This window comes from Chaetura pelagica, unplaced genomic scaffold, assembly GCF_000747805.2.
Source record: "Chaetura pelagica isolate M959 unplaced genomic scaffold, ChaPel_1.0 scaffold266, whole genome shotgun sequence".
Lineage (NCBI taxonomy): Eukaryota > Metazoa > Chordata > Aves > Apodiformes > Apodidae > Chaetura > Chaetura pelagica.
This window is the reverse complement of record NW_009953799.1, coordinates 1,027,016-1,051,935: the sequence shown is the minus strand read 5'-3', so window position 1 is coordinate 1,051,935 and position 24,920 is coordinate 1,027,016. Positions and strand designations below refer to the sequence as shown.

General features: G+C 39.6%; 2 protein-coding genes across 2 annotated transcripts in view; both read right to left on the bottom strand.

The window, feature by feature from the left end:
- Positions 1-567: 567 nt before the first annotated feature.
- On the bottom strand, positions 568-7,134 carry SLC25A6 (solute carrier family 25 (mitochondrial carrier; adenine nucleotide translocator), member 6). Its single transcript, XM_010001188.1, has 5 exons — positions 7,130-7,134; positions 6,076-6,178; positions 2,512-2,998; positions 1,735-1,875; positions 568-1,233 (listed from the first exon to the last, which is right to left on the bottom strand). Exons 1-5 carry the CDS (start codon positions 7,132-7,134, stop codon positions 1,076-1,078), a joined length of 894 nt encoding a protein of 297 aa, XP_009999490.1. The 3' UTR covers positions 568-1,075.
- Positions 7,135-7,533: 399 nt separating this feature from the next.
- The window catches only part of ASMTL (acetylserotonin O-methyltransferase-like), a 35,997-nt gene continuing 18,610 nt past the window's right edge, over positions 7,534-24,920 (bottom strand). Inside the window, exons 8-14 of the mRNA XM_010001187.1 lie at positions 20,984-21,410; positions 17,824-17,986; positions 16,633-16,817; positions 14,540-14,669; positions 13,392-13,535; positions 12,715-12,837; positions 7,534-7,857 (exon numbers count right to left, since the gene is read on the bottom strand). Coding sequence (XP_009999489.1) covers positions 7,643-7,857; positions 12,715-12,837; positions 13,392-13,535; positions 14,540-14,669; positions 16,633-16,817; positions 17,824-17,986; positions 20,984-21,410 — 1,387 coding nt within the window. The 3' untranslated portion in view covers positions 7,534-7,642. The remainder of the gene's footprint in view (positions 7,858-12,714; positions 12,838-13,391; positions 13,536-14,539; positions 14,670-16,632; positions 16,818-17,823; positions 17,987-20,983; positions 21,411-24,920) is intronic.

Genomic DNA, 24,920 nt, shown 5'->3' with positions numbered 1-24,920 from the left:
ACTAAATTGATCTTCCGCAGAGGTACTGACCACTGCAATACATCAGGCCAAACAGTATCCTGACTGACACAATCAGCATTTCTAAAAAGCAGCAGCAATGCAATACACAGGTTACTCAGAAGTTGAAGGCATTTACTAGGTTTCTGGATTTTTGCATGAACGCCATGTTGCGCTATATATTGATTTTTTTAAAAAAAAATAATTTTAAGCTGTTTTACCATGGGCAAGAGTATTACTGAACATCCTTGGTTCTTTGGGCTCTCCTAACACTACAACAGAAAGAAACCCATTTGAAATAATATGAAAATTTGCAAATGAATTTGTAAGACTCATGCAAAAAGCCACTTGCAGCAGCCCACCACACAGTATCAGGCACAAAGAATGGGAGTGGTTTCTATTAGTATAACCCATGCTTCCCCCCACCACCCCCTGAAGTTCTCACATTCAATTATTATTTTTTTTAAATCAAGCTTATGCCGTTACAGAGTGCAGTGTAAGTGTATCAGAGGAACCATTATCTGAAACAAGTTTTCAAACAAAAGAGGCTTTCCCAAAGCTTTTATGTAATAATTTCAACACAGACAGAGTAAGTATGTTTATTGTTTTACAGCAGAATGCCCCAATTTAAGAACAAAATTGCTAGATGTTCAGCTGTGCAAAATGGTACATAGTGCTTCAGTACAAGTGGAAAAGAACATGATTTGTTAGCAAGTACTTTCAAATACAATTTTATGGTCCTAGAAGATAGGACTTGAAACTGGAGACTGATCCACAGGCAAACAATTTTTTCTGCCTAAATTGGACCCAGCCACTTTGGACCCAGAACCAACGACACTGATTTCTCATTGCTGGAAAAAAAAAATAAAAATCACCACACTGAATTGCCAGATTCAGTGCTTCTATGCATGTTAGCAAGAAATGGATCAGTCCTCTATGCCAGTTTCTAGCCCCATCTACCAATATCATCTGGCTTTGATAAATAAGACTCACAAGAATTTCTTGAAGGTCAATGGTCCATAATGGTAGTTATTCTACATGATCTGTTCAACTTGATTTCCAATTCTAGTTAGGCTGTTTAAATGACTTTCTTGAATTCATCATACAGCACAAGCACAAAAGCACCCCCCATGCCTCTGAGGACATTAGACCATGCACCCTTGAAGAAGGCCTTTCCTCCCTCATCCCTTGCTATCTTCCGCCAGCAGTCAATTGTTCCAGAGTACATGATATCAGCTGTAAAAAACAAAAGCAGAGTAATTTTTAACTCCTATCATTGTATACAAGACACTTTTAGCAACTGTCCTGCTCCACCTCTGTAGTTACTTTTCGTTATATCCCAAGCCACACTTCAGGACTGTAACACAATACTTGGTTCAGGCAACAGAAAATCTTTTTATCTGCTTGCCTAATTATAAAGAACTAAGTAAAAAAATAAAAAAAAGTGTTCCTTCTGGCAATTATACTGTCCTCTAATTGCTTTTATTTAATTTGTCACTGCAAACTGGCTGTTCATTTCCCATTTCACATTCTATGAAGAAAAGTCCTCAGAGTAAATCCTGACAAACACCATAAGTTATGGGCCCTGTTAGATTTCCTCGTATTATTTAATCATAATACAACTTAAACCAGACTTATGGAACAAGAAACCTGTAAGTGCTGAAGGACAACCACTAGGAAAAAAGAGCTCTACCTTGCTAATGCTGCTTAAAAGAGCTGCACAAATGAACAGCCTACCTCCTTTGCGTCCCGACTGCATCATCATTCTACGCCGCACTGTATCAAAGGGATAGGAGACCACTCCAGCCACAGCAGTCACCGTCTGGGCAATCATCCAACTGATAACAATGTGAGTGTTTCTAGGATCTGGGAGCATGCCTGCAAGAAAAAGTCATCAATTCATTTTTTTTCTCTTGTACATCCTCCTCCAGTTCACTCACCACACAACAGCTACTATCCTAGAACTGTAGTATGAAACTACACTGTAAAGTCACCTTTGAAGTTGCACCATGACACCCAAAAAACCTTTAAGATGCTGAACAAGCTCTTTTTAGAAATGTCACTGTCCATGTCAATGACGTTAAACTATAAGCTAGTATCAATGACCTCTATGCCCAAAGGTCATGAACAAACAAATGCTCTGTAATGGCACTGCTCAATCCCATTCTGCTTAACACACTTGAATTGGTCTAATGTAACCACAGTGATGCACTGAACAACAAAGAACCTGTAATTGTGTATGGTTACCAACATGCTTTGATGGTACTAGGGAGAACTCCTTTAGGGACAAGTATAACACCAGGAGTATCTGAAAGCAGCCTGCAGACACAAATACAAGCCTGTTTTAGTTCTGCCTCAAACACTGCAGTGTCACCAATGCTGGCACAGATACCCTCTTCCACTTTCATGCTCACACACTTTCTACAGCCAGACAGAGAGTAACATCCAAGAACAGACACAAACAGATAATGCAATTCCAGAAACAGGTTTATCAGATAACCTCTGCAATTTTACCTTTTGCTGTATCATAGATTCCAAAGTAGGCAGCTCTATAGATGATGATGCCTTGGACAGAGACATTGAACCCTTGATACAAGCCACGTATACCATCAGACTTGGTGATTTTCACTAGACAGTCCCCTAGACCAGAGAATTCTCTGTCTGCGCCAGCTTTTCCGACATCAGCAGCCAAACGGGTTCTTGCAAAATCCAAGGGGTAGACAAAGCAGAGGGAAGTGGCTCCTGCTGCGCCACCAGAGGCCAGGTTACCAGCAAAATACCTCCAGAATTGAGTGTGCTTGTCTACACCTCCCAAGAACACCTGCTTATACTTATCCTTGAAGGCAAAGTTGAGAGCTTGAGTGGGGAAGTATCTGATGACATTTGCCAAGTTTCCTCGCCAGAAAGACAGCACTCCTTGTTCCTTTGGAATACGCACTACACAATCGATGATGCCCTTGTACTGCTTATCAGCAGCAATCTGCTTACTTGCATGTTGTACCTGCAAATAAAAACAGGTATTTTGACTGTATGCCTTGGCAGGCCTGCACTGCAGCTGGGCTTAAGTCTGCTTATACCATGACACAAGGTGCTGTTAAACCTGAACGCCTGATGGCAGTTGTCCAGAGATTAAGCTTCTGTTAACCATGATAAAGCAGTCCTGATAGCAAACTCCCAAGCAAGAGCTCCCACATCAGTACAAATCTTAAGACCAAGAACTGTAATTTGTTGAAGATCAGAATTTGAGGATTTTTTAAGAACTGAAAGGCTAGGGTTTGGGGTTTTCTTTAAGCACTGGAACAGGGTGCCCAGGGAAACAGTTGAGTCACCATCCCTGGAGGTGTTTAAAGACATGCCAATGTGGCAGCCGAGGGCATGGTTTGGTGGCTGCCTTGCCACTAGGCTCAGCTAACGGGTGGACTTGATGACCTTCCAAGATCTTTTCCAGCCCAAACGGTGCAACGATTCTATTACACAGCCACAAAGCCAGGGAGCGTACGTGAAGGAAGAATCATTGACACAGGCCTCGTATGACCGTAAGAACTAGAAAAAAAGGGTTAAAACCGCTTCCCAGCTTCTTCAGAGCTCAGCGCTTGCCAAACACAGGCAGGGCCAGCAGCGACAAAGGCCAAGCACGACACAAGCACCTCAACAGCCGGGCTGCCTCGAGCCTAGCAGCAGAAGCAGCAAAGTGAGAGTGAAGCAAGAGGACAAATTACAAAAAAAATCCCTTGGATTTTTTGCCAGATGTTTTTGCTTCTCACAAGATTCTTCTAAGCTGTTTAAGTTATTATATGTAATGTTAGAGTAATTTTGTTTTGATAATGTTAATAAGTTCTCAGTAATTTTGTTGAGCACAGTATTTAAATCTTTGTTTTGTAGCAAGTTTTTTTTCTTCAGTAAATGCTTTTTGACAGGATGGCAAGTCCTTGATATTTTGACAAAAAAACTGAGTTTTGCTAACATGTAAAACCTTGTAAAAATTAGAATTAATTCATAGGCAAAGAAGAAGTGATGTAATTGTGCTTTCAGACAGAAAACGGAGACATAAAGCAAGCATCTCAAAGTTTATCTGCCCCAAAATAAATGATAAAATAATTTTAGGATCATTTAATTTTTTGCAAATTTAAGTAAAATTCAGCATGTAGATCCTTCTGAAACAAATGGAAAATGTTTGAGGAGATGGCAATGCTGTGTTTCAACAAAAGTGTTGCCCTTCAGTGTTGCCTCAATCACTTCAGCATTGTTGTGTTGTTGTGTTCTCAAGTCAAACAAAGATAATTTTTAAAACCCAGCCCTTCAAATTGCCAAACCCAGGCACTTGTACAAAAAGGTCATACTGGAGGGCAAATTGCTTATTCAAAGGAAACCATACATCTGGCTTTCCCAACTCCTGCCATGTAAAATTCCAGGATTTCAGTGTCCTGGCAGGGCTGAGGTGGGGCCCTTAGTGAAACTCAAGTATGCGTTAAGCAAAGTTAAGTAAAGATGCGTCTGAGCAAAGCACTGCTAAGCCAGACTGAAATGCTATGATAATGGAAGCTCTGAGTATGTGCAGCCACAGCTGCAAATGGGTAAAATTCATCCCATCAGTTCCACTAGCCCTGCTGAAAAGTTGTTTTGCCTTTCTGGGTGTTTCAAACCCAGCAGCCTTCCAGTGCAGATTCCTAGTAGAAAGGGGTTACATTTTAAGCAACTAGGAGAGAGACTTCAGAGGCAGAAAACAGGAGGAGAGAATGTCTTAAAAAAACATAGTTGGGGTAATGAGAGGAGAAACACAATACTGGCAAGGCAATTTGCCTGTCTTACAGTGCAGGCAGAGTTAATTTGACCTTGATGTGTTGAAGGGGAACTACGCTCCACCCAGACAGTACAGGACTGCTTTACTAGAGAAAAAAATCAGCACCTTTACAGAGGAAGAAAAAGCAGAATCAGGAAATTGTCAACTAGTTAGTTTAACATTAATCCCTAAAAAAAAAATAAATATCTGGGAAAAGTTAATAAGCAAGCAAGCTTTTTATACATAGCTAGAAGATAATAAGGAGAGAAGGATCAGCTATCAGATTACGTCAAGAAGAAATTGTGTGAAAGCCATCTGATTCTCTACTGTGACAGAGTAACACATTTTCTGGATATGGGAGAAATAGTAGTTGACATATTTCTTGGCTTTGGTAATGGTTTTTGACAAAGTCTTTCATGACACACTCATTTGCAAACTACTGAAGGCTGATACTTATGAAACTTACAAGGTGGCCACAGCCTTGTTCCGAAAAAGCAGGCAAAGAATAGATACTAATTCTATTACCTTGGAAAGCTGTCTAGTCCAGGAGTTCTTAGGGAGTTCACCTGATGTTTAGTACTATACAATAATTTTTTAGATACTGGGGTGATGGAATATTATAGACTTTGAATACATGACACAAACGTTGACGTGCGGAATAACGACTTTAGAACCAATAAGGTTATAAAGAAGGTATGTTTATTCAGCGCTGGGTGCACGGGGGATCGCTCCTCCGCAAGCTGCACCCCCTAGGACTATTGGCAAGGTCATTCTATGCCACAAGGTAATACATATTCATCTGTACTGCTGCATATACATTAGGTGTCCGAGGATAGGGAGGGGTTATTGCAATTAATCATTAGCATTGTTGCCCCCCCGAGCTCCTCCTTGTTGCACTTACAGTATCTTCTGGTGGTCGTGGGCAGGGGTCTTTGGGATGAAGGCCGGATGTCTTCTGGCTGTGCACTTTTCACCTCTTGGCATTCCTTCCTGGGGTCTGCACCAGGGTCTTGTCTTCTCTGCAAGTTTCTGTGGGAGCATCCTCCCACACAATACCTTCCCTCACACTTCAGGCCTTACCTATACATCCCAAGCCTTATCTATGCTGAGCAGTGCCCTCCTGTTTGCTCCCTATGTGTTAGTCCTTTCTACCAAGGGAGGCCATCTGGCTTTCCTCAGGTCAGCTGCGGAAAGCTCTCCCGCAGGTCACCTCGGGCTCTCCCGGGCCGTGGCTTCTGCTCAGTGTGGGCTGAAAGGGAGATTTTGCTCCTACTGGCCAAACCTCGGTCTGAACTTACACCCATTCCTTCTAAACGCACGTCTTGAAATTGCTCTGGCTGGAGGGCACCTGTTCTCACACACACACCTTTGCTTGTTGCTTTCACTTGTAATGGGCGTTCTCTAAAAAGGTAAATAAAGCCGAGCGTTTAAAAAAAACCCAACAGATGACTGGTCAACCACAAAATGGCAGCAGTTGAGGTGTCTCAAACCACTGCTTAGGCACGTATGTACTTCACAGGATTTCAAAATGAGAAGGTTTCTCTCACGGGGCATGTTGTGAGAACACGAGCTGGGCACAGCCTTTGTCTCTGCTGCAGTACAGCGGGCTGTGTATTGTATGTCTCTGCGAACATTCAAAGATACAAAGCCAATTGTGTGCTATTTTGTATTCTGAAACGTACAGGGAGGTGACTCCTGTGCCCACACAGGGTTAGGCATGAACAGGACCGTATTTTGGATGTAATAAATGAAAGGCTGTGCTGCGTATTCTCAGACACACGGCTTTGTGTGGTATTTTTCTTTTAGAAAAAGCTCATAAATCAACGTTAATACTCTCATAGCACAACACTATATGTACAAGGCTGGGATCTTCTTTTTCTCCACAACACTTTGCATTGAGAAAATAAATCTTTTCTGTTGGGAAAGTTTTCTGTTGTCATACTCTGGGCACCTGAAATCTTGTCAGTCTGAAAAATGGAGGTAAAGCGTGTGTAACTTTTGTGATATGCAACTGTTCAGTCAATAATTGTCCTGTTCTCTTCATCTTAGGATTTCAGATGCATCTGACTGGGGGCAAATCCCTCTCATTTTAGCACCATGCTTTCTGTTCTTTATCTAATCTCATGTTCTGCCATCCACTTTTGCAAGAGCTCACCGATTAAGTAGGGCTGCAAAGGAGGAGGAGAATGTTCTTCAACCAAATGTGGTGCCTCCACATTTAATCTCCAATTATAACCACAGGTGAAACTTGTGCTTTTATACAACTGCCTTTTCCCAGAAGCTTCACAGAAGGCAGAGGAGTGTCTTGACTCGAGAAGCTGCTGCTCCAGTTCTGTCTCTGATCTTGACTACGACATTGCGGTAGCAGTTTTCAGACTTCATTAGGCAATGTTTCTTTATTTCCAGTAGAGAGTGTAACACAAAAGGACACTAAATGGTGATGGAAGTAATGAATGACACATGCTTTTACCTCCTGAAACAGGGTCAAAGCAATGTGTGCTGGTCGAAAAACCAGACTATTCTAATTGCACTAAGTATGAAGAGACTGATTCCTCAGCAACGTGCATGCTGCTGTATGTCTGCTGACACCTTTTGTGCTTGGAGACTTCTTTCTGAGGGTACTACAGGTGTTGCAAAGCCACAGTACCACTGCCCTCAAATGATGCCAGCATCTTCTGATGTCATTCTGTCCAAGTTCCAAATAAATGTAAGCAATCCATCCCCCTTTAAAAAAGAAATTTCAGAAAGTAGACATAACATTTCTTGTATATGATATTGACGGGTAACTGAGAGTGTATTTCCATATTTACAAAACATCAAACGTGACTACAGACCTCCAGATTTTACTACTAAATCCATTTATTTCTAGGTCTTAACACGGAGAATGGCATCTAACAAGTTTCCTGTCAATCTGATGTTGACATCTGTGAACCCATGTTGTTCCAGTAAGCCTCGATATTCAAAGCCACTTCTCTCCTTTCCCTCTGTCTGCACAAGCATGTTCAAACACTGCAGCAGAGCTGTGCTCCTGCTCTTCTTCTCATCATCCAATACCATTTCAGCCAGCAAAATCCCACAGCCTAATTTAAAAAGCAAATGCACGCAACACTATTAATCCATGATCAGGCAAGATATGCTACTATATAGAAAGGTGCAAAACCACAAGATGCAGATGATTTCACTTCTCATTCCTCTATTTGCTGTTATTAAATAATTTACACACTATTAAATGTATAATTTACTCCTCTTGCAGAACTCAGGAAATTCCCTTCTACACCATGGAGGGATGAAACACAAGTCAAGTCATGCCTCTGTTTTCAGAGGAGGAGGGGATGGCTTCTGTAGTCTTGGTGTGGGGGTTGTGGAGAAAAGGAAGAGAGGAATAGTTGTTCCATCTCTTTGGGATATAGTGTGCTTCACACTCATATTCATAAATGCCACAAAACTGGATGGCAAGAATTACATAAGCAGGGAAGTCAATGTGGTCCATTATTTCTGTAGGAACTGAGGTCTTTGTAGTGGGACTGAACAGAACTTAAACAACCCTGTAACACACACCTTCTTCTTCAGTCTTCAGACCCATGAGGGAAAAGGGAAGACACAAGTGGGCTACTGACAAAACCAGCACTGTTTTAATCATTGTCTTTTGGCCCTGCATGTGTTGTGGTGGTTTATTTTGGCACAGCATGGTAGGAGGCCACCAACTTAGATCAAAATAGCATTATACAAAAAGGATTGAGCTAAGACAGCCAACCAAGTTGTGCCTCTTTCTTACAAGTTTCTCTGTCTTCTTCAAAGATTCTTACTGAAGTGCTCAATGAACTGGTGCTGAAGTTCTTGTTTCTATTATTCACGTATCATTCTGTTAACCCCCAAATTTTCCACCTCTTGAGATTGTTTTCTGTGTATCACATTTCCTCCAAAGTGTTGTTAAGGCAGAATGTGGATAGAAGACAGCCTCTTCAAGAATGCATAGCTGAATGTCACTTCCCAAGGAGCAACACAAAACCTGCAGGCTTTATTGGCAGAATTTAATTTGGATTTTAAAACTTAACTACCTCATTTTTAATGTCTTGATTAGTAAATAGGCCCAATGTTTTTCTTAGTTATGTCTATTGCTTAGGAAGTCTTTCCAGTGTAACAGCATCAAATCCACCTCTTCCACCAGTCAGCAAAAGATGCCAGCTTTCTCCAGAGCAATTGAAAAACCTAACATGGATATTAAAGAGAAGATACCTTTATAATTCTTGAGATGACTGGGATACAACAAATTATTTGAGAACAGCTTAGGCTGAAATGGACTGCAGAAGATCTCTAGTCCAACCTCCCATTCAAAACAGGGCAGCTCTACAGACAGCTCAGCTTGTCCAGGGCATCATTCTCAGATCTTGAAACCCTCTAGGACAGAGATTCCACAACCTCTGCACAACCTGCTCCAATTTGTCATTACCCCAAGAGACACCATACCTAAGGGACTAATTCTTAGTGCGTATAGAGTATTGTGCTTTAATCACAGGATACACTGAGGTTCTGTGGTAGTCAAGCACGTTAGTCAGTTCCACAGTGCTTAGAGGCACAGTTTTAAAGTCTGTGACAGTTACAGGTGTGCCAGCTTTAGGATTGACATTTTCTGACTCTTCAACAGTTTCTAGCAGCTTCATGAACAGCATTACAAACTTTATGAATTGGTATGTGATGAGAAACACTTGATTACAAAATGTTTCTCTCAAAATACAAGCCTGTTAAGCATAATGGCAAATTTCATGTCAATATGGAAAAGAAACTTATTTTAAAGTTAATTTTTTAAAATATTTTGCCTTGATGTCTGTACAGATGAAATTAGTCAAATTTCCATTTGTAAGAACCTTCTGCTAAGAATTTTAAACCCTAACGTAGTAAAAGTCTTAACGTTTCCCTGATTTTATGCAGCTGAAATGCTCTGTAGTAAGCATGTTTCTCATCATTAATTGAATCACTATGGCACTTTCACTTTACTCAGTGCTCAAAGAGTAAAGTAACTTTTGATTAAGTAACATAAGACAGAGTCTACCAGGCTGAACCAACTCTTGAGGTTGCTCATCAACTCTAATTTACTGAGGCTGGTGATTCAGCACAGGCACAGCCTCTTTCACACTGGCTGACTGGTATTATTGCTATAGAGGTGTGACAGGCAAGAAACTCACAGCTGATAAAGAAGAAAGCTAGTTTGAAAGTGCAGCTTTAATCTCCAGGAAGGCTTCCACTACAAAATACACTTTCAATAGAAAAAATACCAATGCAGTATCAGAAAATTTATTAGAAGAGGTGACATTAGTGACAAATTACTTGAAGAGAAGGGATACAGTATATACTTCTCCAAAAGACTGGAACACAAAGCAACTTTTATTTTTAATTTTCATAAGAGAATTTATACATAAATCCTAAAACACATCTCAAGTAACAAGACAGAAGGCATATATGGCCATTTAACCATATTCAGAAAAACATGAGATGGATAGGAACAGCCCTCAAGTGCAACCTGTATACACACTGTGGTACATACTGTGGCTCTCAGGTTCCTCTGTGGTATTACAGCTGCTATAGGAACATGTTTGAACTTTGTTGTATTTTTACTTTTGCCTGCATAAAAAGTGCTTAAAAAAAGGGCATCTTGAGAGGTGTTTGAGTAAAGTTCCACAGAAAAGTGAAAAACACAACCAGCATCCCTGAATTCATGCAGATGGTTCAGTATCCATTTTTGTTTCCATTTCCAATAAATACGAGTAGTAACCACTGAATACACTGATTAGGGAGAATTTTCTTTAAGGTCCAAGAAAACTAAGGTATTAAAGTGGCTCATAAAAGCTTGCAGTTTTAACTTGCCATAACATACAGCTGTGTCCAGTCTAAACTTAATACAGTCTGCAAACTAGCCAGAAGAACCGGACATGAAAGTATTCAGTACACAGGAGTTTTGGCCTGCCCCTGACACTTCATAAATGCATGAAACTCACTCCTGCACAAGTGGCAAGTCTGATTTTTATTCAAAACCCGTAACAACTATGCTTCAGATAAAGGGTCAAAATGATCCTAAATGGATAGTACATGCTGGTTGATGGTGGGTATATTGCACAAGTGTTGTAAAACCTCAGCATTACAGTTTGCTTCTGGGCACACTACAGTGACAAACTCTTCTTGAAGCACAAAACAGCATCTAGTAAGTTTCCTGTGATCTTAATTTGTACATCTGTGAATCCGTATTTCTCCAGGAGCTGTTTATATTCCGAGCCACTTCTCTCCTTTCCTTCAAAGGCAAGGAGGGAGTGTAGTACAGCTGTAGGAGGGTGTATCTTCTGTTCATCAAGCACAGTTTCTGCCACTAGCAAGGCACTTCCTGCATTTCCAAAACAACCAAAAGTGGTTCAGTAAAGTATTTCCAGCTTCAAGTTTCTAGTGTTTTGTTCAGAAACATTTAGAGAGGTCCCTCAGACTAGTGTTTTAACAGTCTTCAGTAGAAATCAGTAACTGAACTCCACTTTCAGTAATCTCTTCCTGGAAGCAACCATTAATTATTAAAAGGAAGGGGAAATTTAGAGCACTGTCTCCATTACAGAAAACAGAAAAGTTCAGATCATTTCCTGCCAATGCCAAGTTTAAACTCAGCCTTGTTTCCACTTGAACCAAGCAACTTCTGTAAGCAACAGTCATACCCCAATCTTCACCCACAATTTTCTTCTGTAATTTACAAACAGGATTATGCTTTATGGCTTAGATCTAATTTTGACTGCTTTATGAAACAAACTTCAGAACTTCAGTTAATCCTGTTGGATTAAGGAATGATTTCATTTTAGCAGTCAGACTTTTCTGCTTTTTGTCTTCTCCTTTGATCTTTCATACTGTCCAAATATGAGTTAACAGTGTTCCTTGGCAGCCAATACAGCTAGACATGCCCTTGGGTGCATCAAGCACAGTCAAGGGAGGTGACTGTGCCACCCTACATTGCACTGGTACAGACCTACCTTGAGTACTGTGTGCAGTTTTGGGCACCTCAATATAAGAAAGGCATCAAACTATTCAAGTATGTCCAGAGGTGGGTGACCAAGATGGGGAAAGGCCTTAAGGGCCAGACTTATGAGGAGCAGCTGAGGTAATTTGGTTTGTTCAGCTTGGGCAAGGCTGTAGGCTGTAATGAGGTCATCCCTCAATTTCCTCAAGGGGGTCAATGGAAGAGGAGTTGCTGATCTCTTTCTGGTGATCAATGATAGGACATGAGGAAATGTACTGAAGCTGCACCAGGGGAAGTTCAGGGCAGACAACAGGAGAAGGTTCTTCATTGACAGGGTTGTCAGTCCCTGGAACAGGCTCACTAAGGAAAGTGGTCACAGCACCAAGCCTATCAGAGTTCAAGAAGCATCTGGATGACATGGTTTAGTTTTAGGTAGTTCTGCAAGGAAAAGGGAGTTGGACTTGATCCTTAGGGGTCCCTTCTAACTTGACATATTCTGAGAGTCTATGATTCAAACATAGAAGGAAGAAGCACCTACATACTTCTTATGAAATCTGTGCATAAAGTAGTGCTGAAATCCAGTGAGACAGCAAAATGATAGCAAAATAAACTGCTTCTTCTTGATTAACTTAAAGGAACTTTAGACTATCTGTATGTATAGAAATAAGCATGTGCTTAGTTATTTGATGATACTGGACTTGGTAAGATAGACTGGGCATGGCAGAGATAGGGGTGATGACAAAGTTATTTGTGAAGTCTGCAACTACAGTAAGGGCTTATTTTATATTGTTTTATTAGCAACTTCGTTTCCTTTTTTTTCTTAGTAGGTATTACCTTAATGCAAGCATAGGCATTCAAGCAAAGGCTATTATGATTGCAAACTTCTTATGATTACTCATTATGTTCATACATTAACATGCACCTTTAAGCCTACAAGATCAAAAAAACTTACCTGGTTTACAAACAGCTGATATCTTGCTTAACAGTACATGTATCTCTTCATCAGTACAGCCATGAAGAATATGTGAAAGGATGTAAAGATCTGCTTCTGGAAGGTTATCCGTAAAGGAGCTACCTGTTGGAAAGCACAGTTAGCACATTCCTACAGAAACCACAGAGTACATTCCTACAAAATGAAATATAACTATTGCAGAGGAACTAGGAGCTTCAGCATAGGTAAAAGAAACAAGAATGAACAGGTATAGGGATGCACTGATTTACAGATAAAGGAAGTGTAGTTAAAGAGAAGAACAGAACACAGGTAAGAATACTTTAACAAAAATGGAGAGAAAGCCTACAGCAAAGAAAGTCCTTTGTAGCCACCATGTTGATCTTGCCTAGAAAAGAAAAGCCTGAGGCATGGGCATGCAGCCTCTACTGCCAGTGGTACTGAAAAATGACCAATTCATACTTTATTTGTCCATGCTCTCCAACCATAGCCAAGTTGTTTTTATCCCTACAGGCCTGAGAAATACAATGGCTCCAGTTAGCATGGGTGAGCCTACATTGCCTTGTTTTAGGACACACATTTGGGGTAGAAGCAGGGTAGCACACCATTTCCTGCAGCAGAAGAGCCTACTCTGTGCTCCAAGGTGACAAAAATAAGACAAAATAACGTGTTACATGTACCTGCTACAAATGTCACTGGAGCTGTGTGTTGTCCTGAAGGCTTAAAAGAAGAGGCCATTGCAATGACTTCTGGAAGGTCAAATACTGTGACCTTGAGATTTGGGTATATTTGTGCTAACTTGTAAGCCAGAGCTCCAGTCCAACCTGTTGGAAGTTTAAAAAAAAATAAAATAATAAAATCAAGTCTCTTCTCTCAGCATTTGCAGACACTTTTAAAGGCAAGGCTGTATAGAATATTAAAATAGAGACATCAAATCAGAATTAGAGGTAAACAGTCAGCTCCACAATTAACACAGACAATAGCACTTCCTGGTGGATACAGCAATGCTTTAAAGCTTGGGGAATGCAGGCATGACTCCTTACTGTCATGGAATTGCAAATATGACCTTTGATACCAGTACCTCAGGGCTATTTTGGGGGCAGAAAACATTATGAAAGGGCAGGGACATGTAATCTGTGAATGAAGAGCACTAGAACTATTCACCATTTACAAAGCATTGGTATCTGAAGCTTGACAAATACTCTCCAGCCTGGTATAGGATAGGGATGGTAAAGTGTTGCAGTCACTGCACAAATAGCAAATGTTGCATCACTATTGTCTTAATTCCTTTGACATGCTGTCCACCTTGCCAGGCACTAAGTAAATGATTCTTCCTTCAGCAGGTCTCCCCTGTGCTATTACATTCCCTCTGTGCAGCTCCAGGCACAGGGCAAAAAAGGACACTAACAAGAAGAGTTTATTCAGGTTTTCAACGTTTTGGTGGTCATCTTAGATATTAACTAAAACAACACACAAAATGAACCCATTCTAAAGTAATAAAATCTTTGTTCTAGCAGTGCAGTGTTTCAAGTTTGACATCCCAATATGGAAGGATTAAAATATAAATCCTTCATTACTTGAGAAAATCTTGGGACATGCCAAAGGACAGCAACAGCACAGTTGAAAATGGAGCTCCTAACCCAATATTCTTTCAGCTGAGCCACTGCACTCAGTCCTTTTATTCTAACATTATAAGCCTAGAAAAATAAAAGTAGGTAATATTACTGCAGTTATAGTAAAAAAATAGACATATGTTTTAAGTAAGAAAACAGAACTGAAATAAAGTTTTTGCCTTTAATTGTTACACAAGTTCAATTACAGGCAATACCTCCTAAATCACAAGCAGATTTAAACTGTGAAAGATCAAATGCTGTAGCCACATCTCTTGCTGTCAGGTGGTCAATGCAGTGCAGGGCAGCTAAGAAACATCGTGCCACCTCCATCTTGTAATGATCATCCTAAAAAGGAAAAAAAGCAGAGTAACTGAATTTTATTTTCATTATTTAAGACTATGTACTTCCAAGGCAGAGGGTGCACACCATTAATGTTAGAATTCTAAAATTAAAAGATCAGGTAAAAATGCCATTGATTAGTTGCTCATCCAAGTTTTTTGCTGTTTCACTGCATGATAAGCAGATTTTTCCATCCTCTCCAAAATTATGATCACACAGACTTTTTTTGCAGTGTCTCTCAAAGGAGATACACTTGGGTGGTTTGACCCTGGTGTTGGTGATGTCCCAAGAGCTGTTCAATTCAACATTTCTGCCCCCTGAAGCCAAAGCACCATAGCAGGGAAAAGAGGTAATCTGAAAAGTGCTTTTTAAGAAACACTGTACACCTTTGATCTACATTTACTAACACATTTGCACCACAGCAAGATGTCTCCAGATTTTGAACTGTTGAAAAGACAGATTGTGTTTTCTTTCTGCCTCTTAAAGTGTTCCTTTATGATATACTCAGGAATTGTTTTCATTTAATTCTGATTAATTCCATTTAATTCATTTATTCTCCCATGATAGGGAAAATAACTAGACAATTGGACCATAAGTTAAACCAGAAATGTTATAGCTCATACTGGGTTTTTTGATTAGGTGAGAAGCAAGCATTCAGTATCAGAACATCAAGCCTTTGCCTTTGAAATTATACATAAGCATGAAGCCCTTTGTCTCACTCTCATACAGACATCAGTAGTTAAATCTGGCTTTACAACTACCACAAAGTGGAAGTACCTCCAGGTTGTAGCACGCATAGTGCCACAGGCAGCCCATATACTGTGCTTTGACATACTATCCTGTACACATATGGAGCCCAGGCCTGAACTGGTACTGACTCCTGCTACAAGCATCACTCAAGCTGGTACTCCAGGTGTTTCATAAAGGATGAGGTCCAGACCACCTACATTAAAACACTTTAAGCATCTACTAGATGCTAGCCTAGAGCAGAGTATCTGAACTCCCTTTAAAATAGCCTTGAAAGGACTCCTAGAAGAGGTTCTGTCTACCAGTAATCTCAGTACTAACAATAATCTAAATAGGACCTTTTTAAGTCTTCAGAAGCCCTTCCTTCCAGCAACTGTGTATGAGGGATGTAGACATATCCTTTAAGAGATTGGCTTCGTCATAATTTAGAAGCTAATTTGTATTAAGAGCCTCAGGATGCAGTCTGAAGGATACCTTAAGCCAGCACTGCTGTCAAAGATGAAGTCCTGACATCTTCTCCTGCTCATTCTACTAGTTCTGTCCTGAAAACAGGCACAAATATTTATGCCCCCAATCCACTTCACTAGGTGGATAACTGACAAGTTAAGCTAGTTATAAACATAAGTGGTTCTCCACTTTGAAAACATCCACCGGGGTTAGCCCTGGAAAAGGAACACTACAGAAATGGAAAGAGACAGAAGAAAGAATTACAATTCTTACCAGCAATATGAACCATCTTGAACCATATACAAAACTGCAAAACTTCAGCAAAGAGACTGGAACCCTTCTCCACTGCATCAACACAAAGTGACTTTAAAACCAGCTGATTACACAGCCAGCACAGGCTGAACCAGAAGCACATCAGCACCAAGTAACAGGCATCCAATATGGAAGGAGTGCAAGTGTGACAAGGTACTATGCAGTGTTATAAAAAGGACACAAATGTAAATTAAACAGGCCCAGACATTGTTCTGAGAGTGTGTTAGCTGGATGGGCAACATTTTAGCCAGAGAATTTTAATCAGCACTCAAATTACGCAGTATATTCTGTGATTGCTCCAGCACTTTAGAGCCTAAAGTTAAAGGGAACAGAAGTCTGAGTTGCACCGTGTTTCTACCATTTCTGAGACTTACCAGCTTTCTTAGACAGCTAAACCATCTGCCCCTAGAGCAGTTCTGGGCTACTCACAGCTAGTTTTGAAACAAGTAAGAGTTTACATTACCTTAAATAAATCCTCTGATTTCTTCCCAGAGGCTCGACGGCTCTGCCTTCTGCCTTCCCTGACATCAAACGCCAAGTTTGTGAACATATGCCAAACGTTGTCATTACAGTGGATAATGTAGTCATGAAATGAGTATTCACCATCTGAGGTCAGGTAGATATTTGCTGAATCTGTATTACTGTAACCTTATGGGAAGAAAGCAACTGTGACCAGCTTTGTTTCACTACTTTACAACTGAAGTTTAAAATCTGAATGGGTTTTCCAGTGTAACTATTTAGTTACCAAATCCTGATCTTGGGACCGTATTATTTTTTGTGCAAAGATCTGAAATAATTCTAAAGGTCTTGTCATCCTTAAGGGAACAGTTACTTTGTTTATAAATAGAATTTAGATGCTGGAGAATATATATATATGCATATTTTTTTACTATTATTTTTTAAACCAGAGTACCTCAGCTACACCCCTGATATACCAGGGAGAGTATTACATGTTCATCATTCTTCACTGCATTTTTCTTTAGATTATGGCTTCTTACCCTAAATTCAAGCCTTCTCCAGTATGTTTTGCCTTTAGGGCTTTATCCTTGTTCTTGTCCTCTAACAGAGTTGAAAACCTCCTTTATTTCCTTCTCTTGGCAATTGACCATTTCAAGTGTGGCCTCACCAGTGCCAAGTGCAGGTGGACAATCACTTCCTAGTCCTGCTGGCCAGATTACCTCATGCAGACCAGGATGCTGTTGGCCTTCTTGGCCACCTGGGCACACTGCTGGCTCACATTCAGCCAACTGTCAATCAGCACCCCCAGGTCCTTTTCCTCCAGGGAGATTTTTAAACCACTCTTCCCCAAACCTGTAGCCTTACATGGGTTTGTTGTGGCCCAAGTGTAGATGGTACATTGCTCCCTGGGACTGCTCACATAAGTTTTTCTTAGGAATTTAAACAGCCCTCCATCTAGAGAGCAAAAGCAATCCTCAAAGGAGACCTGACTGGGTTCATTAGATAGAGCCTGCCTTCAAATAAAACAATTCCAGCTACTAATAATGAGAGCAAAGAAGCAACCATCTATTTCTTTTTTTCCCAAATGCAGGTTACCCACAATATCAAGCCAGACCCTGTGCAACCTTCAAAGTCAAAGCATCTTGTCCAGTGCTGCATGTCTACATGCTGTTGGGGGCAGGAGAAGTTTAGTCACCTTGTGGTGTCTTTTCCAGTAATCCAAGAGCAGCACATCCATCAAGGAGTCTTTCTGTTCCACACACAGAGGTTCCAACCTCACTTGCAATATCCACAGCCTTCAGTGGACCTTTATCTTTTAGATGATCAAATATCTTCAGCTTAGAAGCTACAAACAGAGCCTACATGTAGAACAAAACTGTTAGCATGTTGTGTTTAGAAGACTGCAAACAAGAAAAGAACCATGCCATTTGCCTAGAATTATTCAAAACAACTACTGTTCTTTAATATGTGCAACAAATCTTCACAAAACTCCTAAAAATTGCCATTACTTCCTTCCCTCTTAAAGGGAATCACTATCTTAGTCAAATAACATAATTTTGAATAGATGTGTTTGGGAGAGAAGGGAACTAAAAATATTCTTGAACATAGCCTATAATTATTGTTTTTTATAAAGACCACCTCTTTATTCATACATGCTGCATAACCCCACCTGTAAGCTTGTTCCATAAGGTCAAACATTCTTAGATGTCTGAACCAATGCCAAAAAAACTAAATTTACCCAAAATGTAAGGAACTGTGCAACAACTTCAGTTGCTATAACACTGGTCTTTGTTTAACAAAAATTAAGAAAAAAAAGAATAACATTTCAGAGCACAACTGTACTACATGCACACCTTAATACAGCATGCACACATGGAATGGGAAAGTGAGAACACCTAGTGCCTGATGGTAAAGAAAAATCCACAGGCAATGCAGCTGCCTAAGCTGAAAAACTTAACTAAATGCTCAGAGACATGTTAAGCAAACTAGAGAAGAAAGTTAATGATACATGACAATATATACCAGTATTCAGAAACAGCTGGAACATGTAAACCCAAAAAACATATAGAGCATAGGAGTGAAAGCACACACATGTAGGCAACTATCATGTACTTAAAAATTGAAGACAGTCAAGGAAAAAAAGGATTGACATCCTATTTAATGAAAATTAAGTGGTGAAAAAGAAATTAACTTTGAGAGGAAGGTCAGGTACTGTGTGTTTATGTATTTTTTCAGAATTCTTTTTACAGTTTCCTTAGTGATTTTACTAAGAAAGTATGGCTGGGATTTACTGTAATCCAGGCTTTCATAATACTGAGCCACTGCATCTAGTCAACAACACTTTAGCTTCCAAAACCTGCCCATCTTTAGACTGATACCACCTGGAAACTGTAAGAACAGGAAAGAGAAGGTTAGAAGACAAGGTCAAAAACTCAATTGATCCAAATCACTCTACCATTGTGTAATTCTCAGTTCAAGGTGGGGAGGACAGGGGGGGAGAGAGGGGAGAATCAAAGAAAAAAGGTCTGAGTACAGATCAGACTATAAAAATTCCAAACATATTACATTTGAGAAAGTATAATGTAACACTGAACCCCTCCTGTAAAACAGGCAGCCACAACTTTGCCTGCAGGAGATATCACTCTGCTATATGAAGTCCTCAAAACAACACTCAAGGATCAAGAGGAAATACAACTTCAGAGCTTTTGTGAAACTAAATGATTTGTGCTCCTATCCCTGTTCTACAAATGAAAAGTTGATGAGTTTCATTATATCACAGGAAGCATTCATTTCAACTGGTGATTAATTTTACAATGAACCAGGTCCTAGGAAAAATATTACTCACTAGTACAACATGAAATGCAGCACTTTGTACTATGACTGTACACTGAATCAGTGGGAAAGGAAAGCTTCTGCTTCTATTTACAGCCTCAGTCTTTCACTGCCCAAAACTGAATTTGGCATAACATCACTGTAAACACTGTACACAACATGCAACAAGATGTCAATGATTCTCCACACCAAAATGCTCATGATTTGCTATATCTATTTACTTAAATTGAAGAAATGCTAATATCATCTCACCCTTTCAAATACATACAAACTCTCTCCATATGGATACAAATAAGTTCACAAATGCAGCAGCCTCAATGCTGCTTTATTCCAAATCACACCCACAGCAGCACGCCCACTGATCTACAGTGACCACAGTATGGTCTTCCTTCAGATCCAAGTAAAACTGCCCACTGTTTCAGCAAAACCATTGTCCATTGTCTTGCATATTTTCTTCTACACCCCCCTCAAACTTGTTACATCTTTCCTTACAGGTTTGTTGTTTTACTGCTACTTAATCAGGTTTTGTTTACCTCTTCCTAAAACATACAATGACTCCATGGAGATCAGTGAACTATTAGAATGATTGGTGTCAGTTTCTCCTTCCCCTTCTTCACTATTGTCTTCACTACACTGCAAGCAGAAAACTTGGCAGCACTTAAAATGCCCAGCTACTTATTCCTCATCACACTTGGCTGCTACACAGAGCAGGTGATGTTCTGTTTGTAATCTGTTATGTGTATATTACCATCAGATACTGCCTGGAGATTATCAGCTAAACATAACTGAAACATAAAAAATAATTCTAATACTAAACAATAACAATTAGAAAGGAAGTATAATGTATACAACTCTTGTAGCAGGTTTGAGCCAGATAAATTAAACATATTAAATGCTTTCTCTGCAGAGTATCTAAAGGTAACTTCCTCCTTGATTATGCTCTTATGATCAGTAAAAAAATAAATTAAAATTATTGAACTCAGTAATTAGTCAGAAATTTCTTAAAAGCATTTTCAAGTTTCCTTACAACATTCTACTTGTGGAGCAAATGTTCCACTTCTGAAGTTACTGTTATTCTGAAGCCTCCCAATTCCAGTAGAGGATGGAAGATACATCATGATCTTTCATAAACTGCATTTAATTAGAAAAGATTACATAAGGCATGTGTGGGAAAAGGCTTCCAGGCACTCTGGAAGCACAACTGTACTGCTCATACCTGAGGTCAATCATGCAAGGACAAAAAACTTCAAGACTTTTTTTCTTTTCAACAGACAAAAATTTTTATCAGCTGGGTAACTGAAGTTTCATAGAACAGATGAAAGCAAATACCAAAAAAAACCTGTTTGCACTGCACCAGAAGTTTCAGCTATCTTAGATTCTCTGGTATTTCAGAGGTCCTTTAATACTAATTATTAATACATGTCTACCACAGCTCAAATATTTCATATTACCTGCTATATATTAAAGTTCAATGAAGCAATTATACCAGTCAGCAACATGAATGGGTTTCTTTTTTCCCTTACCTTTGAAGCTTTGAACCCATCCAGCAGATCTAGAATTTTATATGGAAGTTTTGCTGTTCTTTCTGATACTCCATTCCGATTTTCCAAAGGTACCGTAAAACCAGTTGTGACACGAGAACTGTTTTCAGACTTGCAAATAGCTCCTGAGGAACTTATCTCACTGCTGTCCAACTCCCTAGCACCTGTATGTTCTGTGAAGTGTGAAGACGCACTTTCTCCATCACTTAGGTTCTCAGAAGTGTCCACAGAAGGGACAGAGCCATACTTTTTATCTTGTACATTCTGTTTAGGGGGAGGATAATACAATTCTGCTAGCTTTTTGCAGAAGTGATTCAGAGGAAATCCCACCACATTCAAGAAGTCTCCATGGACATACTCCACTAACATTCCACCAAGGGCCTGGATTCCATATCCACCAGCCTTGTCCCTGGGGGACAGAAAGCAAAAACAACATATCTCGTTAATGTTAAGAGTAAAGGTAGCTCAGAACACAAATAATCCACCAGTACTGCAAAGTCTGGAATAAAGACCATTGTACTCAAGATAGAGGTGGATTAAATCTACCAGTTAGGCCCAACACTTCAATGTATAGGTCACAAGATAAACAGGATGAATATTTTACTGAGGATGAGTAGCTCAAGGTCTTTATGCTTCAGACAGTCCAAGTCACACAGCCACCCAAGCAGGAGGTACATCAGCTGACTGCAGATTGTGTTACCACAGGTTACTCAGCATTCTCAAAGTCCTGGCTACCAAAAAGGTAACAACAACCATTATCAAGACCAACATGGCCACTGGGTCACCCAGCTCTAAACTGACCCCAGTGCTATTCCACAAGAGGGTGAAGGGCCTTTAGGAATATGTTAGCTCCAAAAGGAGCTTACAGTGAGGAAGACAAATGACTGTAGTATGCATCTTGTGGATTTCAGGCACAGGAATATCTGAAATAAGGATCAGGAAGACAGAACTTTCTTGGGGAAGAGCAATCTATTCAAATAGAAAATCCACTACTACCCCATTCAGCCCAATCCAACTCTTGTGTAACTCTGAGATACAAGTAAAGCAGTGACTCACAGCACTGTGCTCTTAGATGTTGCGATAATATTAGTAATTTGTCACAGGTGTGTTTTTCACAGAAAGAAACCTTGGAAATCTAATTTGTCTTCAAGTGTAGTAATGAAAATTCCACTGTGTGGAATGGATATGCATACAGGCAGATAAGCTGAAACAGAACCAACAATTTCACTGTCCATATCTACGGAACAAGGCAGTTGGAAGCATGCTTACTGCATGATTACAACAGAAGCAGAAAGCCTTGGTCAGCAAGCTTTGAAACCAAAGGTCAGTCAGTCTCAGATCTATTAACTTCAAATACTATGGAATTATGCTGAGAAGGAGGTAGAAACCATTGTAACCATCAAAAATAGAGATACTCTATTTCCAGCAAGGGCATTAACACAATCAGCCATATCTTGTTTATTTTTATAAAAAACTTCACATGCAGGCATTGGGTCTTGAGTAGGATTTTCTACTACAGCTTCTAGCCCAAAAGCATGACGGTATGTAGTTAGTAACAGTTCCATTGGTTTTTCAGCAAGTGTCTTCCTTGCTAAAACCCAGAATATATCAGGATTTACACAGCTCTTGTAACTAGCTCTGGCTAATCTGATTGGCTTTTGCAACTGGATACTTTTTTTTAGCATATCACTAACTTCGAGACTTCATTTATAACATTATGCACAGCATCACTTAATTTGTGTCATAATAAAACAATAAAACTCACTTTAAAGACCTTTTGACAAGCAATAAGAACACTGCTGCAACAAAAATATTTTTCAGTGACTTACTTTTGTAGAGGATACATAATTTCAGCTTAAAGTGTGCAATACCCACTGATTAAAAAACAAACCAAAAGCAACCAAAAAACCCCACTCAAACAACCAACAAACAAACCAAGCCACACACAATACAGCAGAAGTGTGTCCAACATCCACTGACCATTTAAAAAAAACCAAACACAAATGCAGATAATGAAACTTACACACAGTACAACAGTGGGGTGGGGAGGGGGAAGGTTAATAAATAAAGCACATTACCCTTATTAGCTGTAGAACTTTATGAAGTTAAACAAAAGAATATATGTATGCTGTCTCTGAATTGTCCAACAGAGCCAATGATCAAATACACCACTACACTAACAAGCACTACTGTTCCTACAGATGAATGAACTTATGTAGAACAACTGTTTCAAAGAGAGGAATCAACTGGAGCAACATAAGATTAAAAACAAGATTCAAAGTTACTCTAGTATAAGAACAGTACAGTTCCCCTTACTTCTCTAATCCTACACCTGAAAGATTTTTTTCTCTTCTGCTCTAAGAACTAATATCCTCAAGCTAACCATGAGCTAATTTATGCTGAGACTAATTACTCACAAAATCTAGAAAAAACATTTGCTATAGCTTTGAAGAAAATAACTCTTAAGATGAATTATACAGGGGAAGAAAATTAGACAGTTCCATTCTACATTTTATTACTTCATAGTTATGTATGAAACTGTAGAGCTTCAGCCTATGTCATCACCTCTTTCCCAGACTGCAGTAGTGACCTTTGGTTTCAATGCCACCAGCCAGAGCAGAGCTACAAAAACCACATAATATCTTCAGACTGGAAATCACGAGCAGACACAGGGAAAACTGCTCACAAGGGAAAGATTACAAAATAAAAAAAGCTGGGTCAAAGAGGCTGGCAGAAACTAAGTCTACTCATTACACAAGCCCAAAACAGTTACGATCACTATGGTCCAGTCCTCTTTCTACAGAGAGCTAGAGAAGAAGACAAGAGACCCTGCCAGCAGGCAGAAAATCCTTGGTTGGAAAGAACAGGAATAAAACAGACAGGGAAAGGCCATCTATCTGGAGCCAAAATTTTGGAAGGGTTTTTGTAGCCTCACAGTCTACCTTGAGGTAGTGTTTTTCCCTCTCCCCCATACTTTAAATCAGCTATATATATACTTTTAGAATTAGTACTTGTGTCACCAGTGACTGACTTAAAATACTGTTAGCCAATTTTGTCCTTGCTAGAAAAAGAACTCAATCCAATCCTTAGCAGCACAAGAAACAATCTTCTTTTAATTTTTCATGCGATCATGAAAAGTCTTGTGTGATTTCATTAAATTAAGTAGCCATTAAAAAATAAACAAATGGTCACTTGAGCTGCAGTAGGGTTTAGAAAAACCTGTATGCACATACATGTGTAACCAGTATGGGTATACATGGAGGAGAGGACAAAAAAACCCCAACCAACCAAAAAATCCTCAGCAAGATTCTTCTGTTTTGTAAAATTTACAGGACACTATTTTTAGTAGTTCCTTCCCAAGGCCAGAGCAAATGCTTCCTATATTCCTGATTATATGCATGAACATATTCCTGATTATATGCATGAACATAGATCTTTTTTCTGCTCCAGAGATTAATGAAATATATTATCTGAACCTTTGATCCCTGAGAAACCCTTGATCACATGCACTCTGTTTAGCAGAGTGAAGAGAACTACCCAGTGCTGCTCATGAGCCATTCTGCTGCAGCACAGGACTGCTAAAGCATACTTTATTCCAGAGGAAATAACTATAATAATAAAAAAAATATTTTTCAACCTGATATTCTTCCCGAAAATTCATGGTAACTTCTCCTTCAAGCTGTAAATTTCTGATCAGATCCACACTTAATCTTACTTACATCAGCTTACTTATCTTCCAAAAACCCATCTAGGAATTGTTGTTACAAAGTGTATTCTTGCCAAAAGATTATTTTCTGCATAATCCAATTTAGCTTCAGTGTCTTTAATAAGCTGGGAACCTTACATGTTCAGAAAGTATGCCTCATTTACACGTAGGCACTTCAGTAAATCCAAAGTCTACACTTAGTTCCTCTTTCCC